General features: G+C 39.8%; 1 protein-coding gene across 1 annotated transcript in view; it reads right to left on the bottom strand.

Moving 5' to 3' along the window:
* NUP153 (nucleoporin 153) overlaps positions 1-10,540 on the bottom strand; it is a 61,653-nt gene that overhangs the window by 46,268 nt on the left and 4,845 nt on the right. The window contains exon 2 of the mRNA XM_013007197.2: positions 7,971-8,193. Within this exon, the coding sequence (XP_012862651.1) occupies positions 7,971-8,193 (223 nt within the window). The remainder of the gene's footprint in view (positions 1-7,970; positions 8,194-10,540) is intronic.

The following is a 10,540-nucleotide window of genomic DNA, read 5'->3' as shown; positions in this document are numbered from 1 at the left end:
GGGGGAGGGGGGAGCGGAGAGGGAGGGGGGAAATGAGGCGATGATACCAAGGGCTCAAGTAGAAAGCTGGTGTTTTGAGAATGATGATGGCAACATATGTACAAATGTGCTTGACACAATGGATGGATGGATGGATTGTGATGAGTTGTATGAGCCCCTAACAAGGGCTCAAGTAGAAAGCTAGTATTGTGAGAATGATGATGGCAACAAATGTACAAATGTGCTTGACACAATGGATGGATGTATGAATTGTGTTAAGAGTTGTATGAGCCCCCAATAAAATGATTTTTTTAAAAGTCTAGTCAATAGAAAAATAACACCGTATCAAAAGAATAACACATTATGACCAAGTAGGATTTATACCAGGTGTGCAGAGTTGGTTCAGCATCTAAAAAACAATGTAATCCAGCACATAAGTAAAGGAAAAGAACCACGTGGTCACCTTACTCGAGACACAAAGGGCATCTGACAAAATGCAACACCCATCAAGATAGGAATAGAACATATGTATGTGACAAACGTTAAGATCCAAAGGGCAGCATGTACCCAAAGACAAAGTTTATAGAGTTAGTAAAGAAAAGGGAACAGAAACAGGAATTAGAGGAAAGAAATAGGGTAAGTTACAATACACGCGGGAACTGTAAGGGATGAGTTTAATCAGTTATGTGTAGAAATTGTTGAATGAAAAACTGATGGTCTGACTCTCTACAAAGCCACAATAAAGTTAAAAACTAAAGAGAAATACCTCCTGATGTTTTCTTAAACCCAAACAATGGTTAACTTAAACTTGTCAAGACTGCCTGCCTTCAGAGGCGTGGTTTTTAAGGTTTCCCTGTATGGTACCAGACAAGGGGAAGTGAATGAATTTAACTGGAGATAAAAAATCTGGGAAAAGGAGGGTGAGAATAGCTACACAAGTTATAGAATCAATGTCACTAAACTGTACATGTAGAAAAGGCCGGATTGGTGTACATTCCGCTGTGCATATTCAACAACAAAACATGCTATAAAAAAAGGAAATTGAATGCAAGATGTCAAAGACCCTGGACTTAGTAGCAACTTAAGCAATTAAAATATATATTTAAAATTCCTAACAGACCTGGTAAGATTATTTTCACTGAAGCCACCTTGAACTTAAAAGATTTAAAATTAACCGACTGTTCCCAAGACGGCTTTCCCATCTCCTTTATATTCCTGAGTGGAACTTAAGAATTTCTGCTTATGGTGTGCCATACATGCGTTAAGTATATTTCCATGTTTCCGTTGTTTAATATAACGGTATTCTTTCTTTTTCACTGGCTATTTCTTAAGTGAGCTATTGGATTTGATAAAAGTTATGATAAAAGTTCTCAAATTCTCTTATTCTAAGTTTTGCAAGGCCAAGTTTACCAGTTTAATAGCCATTTACCTGGTGCAAGCAAGTCGCTTTACTCCCAACACCCATAATATCGAGTTGCGTTTTGAATTTCTAGGGTTGGCATTGATGGACTTCTACCTCCTTTCTGACTTTATCAGTATTTCTACTATCTGCCCATCAAATACGACTTTTATTACCAGCTTCAATACAAATACATTTATCACCATTAACAATCCTTACACCTGGACTATTAGATAACATCATGCTAACTGGCAAACAGGCTGATGTTGTCGAGTATTTCATTTTACTTGGATGGACTGCATCAGGCAAACCAAATCTTTAGCTCTCTTCCAGTGCTAAAGATGTCACTTCGGGGACGCAAGCGCACTTGACCCACCCTGTGGCATTTTCAATCCCCTCACAGGCACGTGCACATTGGAGGACGAGTCAGAGCGACAACAGAAGCATTAATGCATGTGAATTATGATGTTGGAAAAGAACATGGATGACCAGAAGAACAAACAAATCTGTTTTGTCAAAGTACAACCAGAATGCTTCTTGCTAGTGAGGATGGTGACACTCTGTCTCACATACTTTGGGCATGTTATTAAGAAAGGACATCATGCTTAGTAAAGGATCAGTGACAAACAATTCTCCAAGCCCAAGAATATCTGGCACAATTACTAAATTAATTTGTTGTGGGAAAATCAAATTTCAAAATGAGAATGAGAAATTTGCCCTTTTATGCCTGAAGTTCTCCCTTCTAAAGACAGACTCGGGGAGGAGATGAGCCAGTCAGGGTGCGATGTAACAATGATAAGAAATACAACTTTCCTCTAGTTCCTAAATGTTTCCTCCCCGCTCCCACTACCATGACTCGAATTCGATCTTGCAAGACTGGCTAGACCAGAGGAGGTACACTGGTACAGATAGGAACTGAAAATACAGGGAATCCAGGACGGACGAGCCCTATAGGACCAGTGCTGTGAGTGACAAAACAGGGAGGGTAAAGGGAGAATGGGTAGGAAAGAGGGAACCGATTACATGGAACTGTGTGTGACCTCCTCCCTGGGGGACAGACAACCGAAAAGTGGATGAAGGGAGACGTCGGACAGGGCAAGATATGACAAAATACCCATTTATAAACTATCAAGGGCTCATGCGGGAGGGGGGAGCGGGGAGGGAGGGGAAAAATGAGGACCTAATGTCGGGGGTTTAAATGGAGAGAAAATGTTTTGAGAAACAATGTACAAATGCGCTTTACACAATTGATGTGTGTATGGATTGGGATAACAGTTGTATGAGCCCCTAATAAAATGTTAAAAAATAAAAAAATAAAGACAGACTCACGGCAAACCCATGGCCTTTGAGTCGATTCGAACTCACAGCAACCCTCTAACTGTTCTATAGGACAGAGGAACTGCTCCACAGGGTTTCCATGACTCTTAAATGTTTACAGAAACAGACTGCCTCGCCATTCTCCCACGGAACAACTGGTGGGCTTGAACCTCTGACCTTTGGTTAGTGAAAAAGACCCTCAATAGCATAGACTCACACAGCAGATGCAACAGTGAGCTCAAAGATAACAGCTGTGAGGAAGGCTGAGAACCAGGCAGCATTTGGTTCTGTTGTGCATAGAGTTGCTTTGAGTCAAAGTCAAATGGACAGGGTCTAACACCACCACCACTTCCATCGCCATGACTCAGGCTTTTCATTTTAAAACCTTAATGTCAGGGAAGCATAAGTTTACTACGGAAAACAATGCAAAATCTCCAAAGAAAAATAAAGAGGAGTGAATTCATGGTTTTAGCCAAAGGCCATTTAGAATCTCCCAAAGGGGGACATGCTAAAGATCATTTAATTGTGGTGTCTCAACCTATAAGCATTAAGTCAAAAAGAACTGTTACTAGAATTCCAGTTCATACCTGCCTAGGTTACTCTAAACCTGTCTCTGCCATCAGTGGGTAGCTGCAGACAACTTCTCACAGGAATACATTTGTCTGAGTCTCACTACAGTGCCTTCCTGACCCAACCCTGAAATCCATGACAGGTCAACTGCAGTGACAGCCACTAAATCAATGGTTCCTTGGGGTTATTATAAGGGAGGTTGGCGGAGGGCAACAGATGCTAGTAACAATGGATGCAAGAACAAAGAAAATGTCCCAAAACTGTGGCAATGACTCCACAGTGGCATTTGAACTATTGATTTATATGTGAGGTGTACATCAACAAAATGGTTATAAACAAATATATCAGCCTTAACTGCTTTGTGGCATAGTTTGACATTCATTCATTTTCTCAAAAGTCACAAAGTTATCACAGGAGATTAAAAGACGTTTTCAGAACACTGGAAGGGATTGGGGAGGAACAGGAGAAAAAGAAAGAACACTGGAAACTGCACTGGTGAGAATGTCAGTAGAGTTTTACTGAGGAAATTCCTTTTGGCATCATGACAATGTACTACCTCATTCTCTGAAGGTAGCAAGAGCTGCCTTATGGAATTCTGGTTGGAAAGTCTTACTCCATCTACCCTGTAGCCCACATTTTGTTCTTTTAGATTTCTTTCGTTTCCCCAAACTCAAATAACATTTCAAAGAAACATGACTGGAGTTCAAGAACGGTAGAACTGCTGTTTTGACCTGGTGCAAATCCGCGTGCTCATAATTCTTCAGGGAAGTGTTAGAGAGCTAGAAATGCCACCTTCAGAAGTCATGAAAGGATACATCAAGAAACAAACACTTAACATTTGTTTTTTAATTTAACAGAGGTTTCCTTTTTTCCTTTTTTGTAGTAACACTTTTGGACTAACCCTTGTAATTTAATGTGGCTTGATTATATTTTTTACTCTAATTTTCTTTTATGTGCTATCTCTCTAAACGTTTTGTTGTTGTTGTTGTTGTTGTTTTTGCTTTTAAACTTCTATGAAATATGTAAAATATTTAATTCTGGAATTTTTCATTTTGAAGTCCTTTTTTTTAACAGTGGCAAAAATTCTTTTATTCAAATTCCGTAATTTCAAACTTCAAAATTAGTTTGTATCAATTATCTCACATAAGTCTCCTTTTGGTCCTATGAAGGAAGCTCAGCATGCTTGGGAAAGCAAAAGTTTAGGTAGATGAATTATCTTCAGGATCACCAAGGTAATCTATAAACAGCAAAGCCAAAACGGAAGCTCAGATCTTTGAGGCATTACAAGGTTCTTTCACTGTGCTAAATAGAATGGTGAACTTAAAAAATTCTTCTAGAGTTAATTTCGCACACGTCAAAGGTGGAATGAATGAGCATGCCTTCTGGACACACTGTCCAAGATGTCTTAAGCAACACAACCAAGTTCAGCGGAAGATGGGAGCAGTCATTATCCAGTGCACCTAGGGTTTAGTCAGCTGGAAGTATTTACTGCACGAAGGATGGCACAACTTAAGATTTGCTGTGAGGTCTCGTGCACTGTGAGCAGGGTCAGCATTGCATGTTAGCAAAATGAGGCTTTTAGGAGCCTCTACCAAAAGGTGGATCTTCTGGTGGATGGCCCTGGGTCGATTGTGTGAGCATTGGTAGTGTCCACATGGACTAGCGTGTAGGTGGTTTCTGAAGAGACTTTTGCTATCCTGCAACTTGTTCACACCGTGAAGGTCACTGTTTAATGCAATAGTCCACTGGAGCAGCTTCCTCTGAAACAGTCCATGTGGTCACTGAGTAGGATGGAGTCCTTTCCCTTTGCTGTGCAGTGGCATCTGTGTACATGCATTTTGTTGTAGATGTGCTGATGAAAGAATTATGTCTAGTCCTTTAGGAAACAGGTGCACATTAATCATAGCAGAAAATTCGTGATTAGTTACAGGTTTTCCTGGCACTGACCAAAAAAGATGCTTCAATCCATGCAGCTATATACAAATTTTAACTAATCTTAGCACTTATCAACAATGCTACTAGATGTTCATGGACATATGTTATGTCCTCAACAAAAATCATGAGAAGGTGCTGTGATATTGTCAGTTAGTTGTGTTGACATGGTATTCAAAGGTGTGTTGGCCTCAGTCACTCACTGGGGTTGGAGAAGCAGCGGTAGGCCTGTCACAAGGACGTTACTTTGATTCCACTGGAGTAATGACATGGGGTAGGAGTGCAGTGTGCCATATCAACGGTCAAGGAGGTGACATCAGACACAGCTCATCCAACTGCTCAACGTTTTTAAGTTTAAGACCTGTGATCATTGCTACGAGGCTGAAAATGACTTCTTTAAGATCATTTTAAAGTTCTGTAATGACTTCAGACACTTCAGAATGCTTGGGTTCTGGCTCCTCCTCCCTCATCTTTTTCATGGTACCTCACTGGGCACATTTTGTGGCTCTGTGACTAGATTTGGTGTTTCAGGTATTGCTTCTTGGCCCGCCAATGGTAGAGGTTTATCCTCAGCCATATCCGATATAGTCAGCATCAGTGCTTCCAAGTCATTACTTGGACAAACGTCGTTGATTTTGATACTTGTAAACGTAGGAAAATTCTCGCTGCTCTTAATTATGAATCTTTTGAATATGTGTTTGTTAACAGATCTTCACATCCACTGCTTGCTCTTAAACGCACACCACAGAGGCTTATCTTGACCAACTCCATGAAAGCCACATCCCCTGAAGTCTCCAACGTCTCCAATCTCTAGGACCATGAGTGATTCCTCAGTCTTCCATTCCTACAAAGTACTTTTATACAAACATAAACCAAAGACTAGCCTTGAAGAATTATTTTGGAAATCACTATTCAGATAAAATTCCATTTAAAAATGTAGCAGAATATCTAAATTACTTTTATATATAATAATTTACCTCGTGAGTTCAAGTTAATAGAGCTCCTGCCTGAAGATTAGGAGCCTACTGGATACACTGGTACTAGAACATTCTAATAGCCCTCTGACAGTTACATAATCTCCTGTTGACTTGCAAAAGCGTGGAGTCTAGCGTGTCAATCAGGTGGCAGCTTTGATGACCTCATCAGAGGTGGGAGGTGGGAAGGAGATAAATAGCTCACTGGAGGCCAGATACACTCTGCTTGTCTCCCTGTGAGACATTCCTGTTTACAAGCCACATGGAGCTAAGCTGATGGAGCTGGAGGAACCAGTGCTGAGATACTGCCACTGGATCCACAAGACTTTGCACCCACTGGCCTGTGATCTTCCTGCATTCAACATCATTGCATGTGTTGCGTGAGTCTGAAGAGGAATTTATGTATGTTTCGGACATACAGGCTAAAATTGGACTTAAGGACTTGATCTGGATTGGGCTGGGATGTTTTCTCAATGTACAATTGCTCTTTTATATAAAGCTCTTCCTTATACACATAGGAGTGTCTCTGGATTTGTTTCTCTAGTCCACCTAGAGTAACACAGCTCTAAAAGTTATGTCAGCAGGACTCACCTACACACAGGTTACATTTATGGCGTATTCCAGGAGCCAGTGGCATAGTGGCTATTGAGCTGGGCTGCTAACCACACGTCAGCAGTTCAAAAAAGATCGGAGTTAATGATGAGCTCTACTATATCTTAAAAAATACTTTTTACTTATCTGATCCTCTCATTCCTGCCTCAGCTTCTGCTACAGGATAACAGTGATAAGGTATCTTTCTAGCAACTGGAAAATAGCAGTGAAATAAAGTACATAAAGTTACAAAGAATAAAGAACCCCAACATGATGTAATTCTTCATGAAATGTCATTTTTCCACAAGGAGGGGTACTTACCTTACAGAGCTCCTTCCCCCACCAAACTAGTCCCAGCAGAACACAAAAACTGGGCTACAAATTCATATCATCTACCATATATACACGAGTATAAACCAACCCGACTATCAGTCAAGGCACCTCATTTCACCACAAAAATTGCTTTAAAAATGTGCTGGGAAAACTGGGCTTACACACAAGTATATACGGTGCATATATAGATATATACATATAACCACACATACATGCACACAGGGGTTTCATAAATCCCATGGAAAATTCCATTATATTTCCATAAACTCGTTGAAGCTTCCTCATATGAGTATAATACAATGATAGAGTACTATTTCAAATAAACCATATCCATGGGTTATAATGAACTTAAATAATCTAAGTCCCAGCAAATGACTGCAAGTGAGTCCAAAAATATAGAATGCTTTAAAATGATGGTTCAATTAATTGCAGGTAGAGGACAAGAGCCAACTGTTAGGTTACACTGCAGTGCTATGGAAGCATGATCTAGGTTTCATTCTAACAGTTAACATTTATACAGCGCTCACTTAGAACCAGGGCCTATGCCAAGGGCTCCACATTTTTTGCAAAATAACAGGAGGAGACAGAAGAGAAAACAATTAAGTTTTTACATTTTTGTATGTGACATAACTAGTAACTGGTGTGAAAATTCAAACCTAAAGTCTGACACCAGGGTTTCGTACCCTTTACTACTAGAGTATGTTAGCCTCCTTTATGAAACAAAAAGTTGACCAATAAATAAAATCTTCAATATGAATCTGAATAGCACGGTCTGTCTCCTGATTAGACTGAACACAGGCCACGTAATGTACATGTATTTAAAATTAAGAAATGAAAATCGATCACCCATAACCAAATAGCCAAAATCCATTTACCTTCTGTATTACTGGCTGTTGGCTCAGGAGGGACCCTCCCATCATTTACATGAGCGCTCTCCTCCTCTGCATAGAGGTGGTCCTCCTCTCGATTTTCAGGCCAGGGTGGCACTTCATTCGTGTCTGTTGAGCAGCTGCATACATCCTCATTCTTGTTGAAATACCTCTGCAGCCATCCAGGAACAATATTCTTGACAGATTCTGTAACTCTGCTAAGAATGCCCTGCTGGGAGGGAAAAATACATAAAGTCTTAGAATTTTACCATCTTTTAAAAATACCCATTAAAAAAAATACCCACTGAGCGGCTGAAAAAGATCCGCGCCCACAGAGGGCTGCGCCACTTCTGGGGCCTTTGAGTTCGAGGCCAGCACACCAACACCACCGGCCGCTGTGGCCGAACTGTTGGTGTGTCCAAGAAGAAATAAAGACTATCAACCTTGTCTGTTAATAAATAGCTTATACCAAAAAATACCCATTTACATAAGGTTATGTCAAGGAAGATCCAAGACTCAGTTACGGATGACCAGACTGTCTATCATCCAACAGCTTAACTCACTTCTTTGAGCTCATGCTGCTACTGCGGCCTTTTATACATTCTATAGCCAGAAAGTGTGTACTTTTTCTTTCTCCTCTATGTAGACAACTATGAGCCAATAATAACCCCAAGTGGCCATATTACTCAAATTATTTCAAAACCCCAATCAGCTATCATATAAGCAATATATCTTTTAGATTTTAGCAATAGACTATGCTTTAAAATCTTTTAATCTCAGGAAAAAGATATCCATTTTGATACCAGTATATCAAAAAAACATAGATTCAACAGTCTTCTGAATTATTGTACCTCACATTTTAAGAAAAAGAGAATTTAGACAAATACAAGTGATATTTTAAAGACAACTAATCCAACATAATAAATTCAAGAAATAATCCAAGATCTTTTCTGATAAGGAAATTTCACTGTATCTTTGAAAATCTGGGAATTAACTTCATTATAGAAATTTTAAAGAAAGTAATCTGCACAGTAACTATTAGAATTATTGACATTGACTGTAGCTTGCTATCTGTCAGGCACTGTTCTACCCAATGAAGGCGTCCTAGTGGCAGACTGGGCTACACACTGAACTATTAACCAGAAATTCGGTCAGCAGTTCACATGTACCATCTGCCCCTTCCCCGGGAGGAATGATGAGACTGTTTACTTCCGTAAATATTTAAAGTCTCGGAAGCCCCAAGGGGCAGTTCTGTCCTGGTCCTGTATGGTCACTACGACTAGGGATGGACTTGATAGCAGTGAGTTAGTGTTTTTTCCACAGATTTAAAAGCTCCTGGTATTTCTCAAGTTAATCCTGACAATGGCTCTGACATTAGTCTGGATCATACACTCACAAATTTATCTCCCCTAGCAACTAAAAACTTTTGTGCCATAGCCCATAATCCAAGATAAAGCATGGGTAGAGATGTGCTTTTGCAGCCCCCCAGGATCTTTTCAGCGCCTCCACTTTGGAAACCACTGGTGTGGATGAAGACAATAAAGGCTGGTCACCTGTTCAAGGTAACCACCGTTAACTCCAAGCCAAGAGACGGCATGAAGCATGGGCTTAGACAGTTGGCAGTCGTACAAACTAAAATCAAATATGAATACTTTCGTGCACTTTGGCAAACCTCCTATTTTTAATGTGATAGAAAATATGAAAATAAAATGAAATGTCACACTTTGCAAAGCAAAACAGAAATCTACAATGGTGGTATTATAACTAAATAAAGGAACATCCTAATAGAAACAAATTAAGAGCAAAGTTACCAATTTTAGGCAACGATTTACTTCACTGAGTAGCACTGGCAGGGTTTTAGGGAACGAGCCACAGAAGAGAAAGAATGACTTTGTAGGCACATACAAGTAAGTTAGGGTAACACAGAACACACATGTTGACACAGGAGGCAAACCCAAAGAGGCTTTGAAAAATCCTGTCAGCTGAAAATATGGAATACCTCTGATGGGAGTACTTAAGGAACAGTATTTCCCTTAAGGCTTCAAAAGAGTTAAGTAACAACTCAGGCATTTCTTCACTACTTTCCCATGTATTCTCCACACAAAATTTCAACAATTTTGCCATGTAAGTTTTCTAACCAATTCATCAATAACCCACTACTCACAAACGAAACAAAGTGCACAGTTGCCCATTTCTGTGCTAATGTTACATACTATTAATTACTATGGAGGGAGTAAACATTCTATACCTACATCCAAACTTTAAAAAACATTAATTAAAACATACTTACAATACTAGCTACTTTCTCCTATGTGTAATCATCTTATTTTGAAACTTACTCCAGGCCCAGGTCCAGACAGAAATGAGGCGTCAACGTAGAAGAAGGACCACTCATCAAAAGGGTTGATTAAGCCTAACTTAAAACTGAACATAACACTTAACCAAACATCACTTGTATCACAGTCTTACAACAGCTTGTAAAATACTGGGAGGGTAGAGGGAGAGTGGGTAGGAAAGAGGGAACCGATTACAAGGAACTATATGTGACCTCCTCCCTGGGGGACAGACAACAGAAA

This window comes from Echinops telfairi, unplaced genomic scaffold (genome assembly GCF_000313985.2).
Source record: "Echinops telfairi isolate 266 unplaced genomic scaffold, ASM31398v2 ScPeMD7_5868;HRSCAF=6743_0, whole genome shotgun sequence".
NCBI classification, from domain to species: Eukaryota; Metazoa; Chordata; class Mammalia; order Afrosoricida; family Tenrecidae; genus Echinops; species Echinops telfairi.
This window is presented reverse-complemented; position numbering and strand designations above follow the sequence as displayed.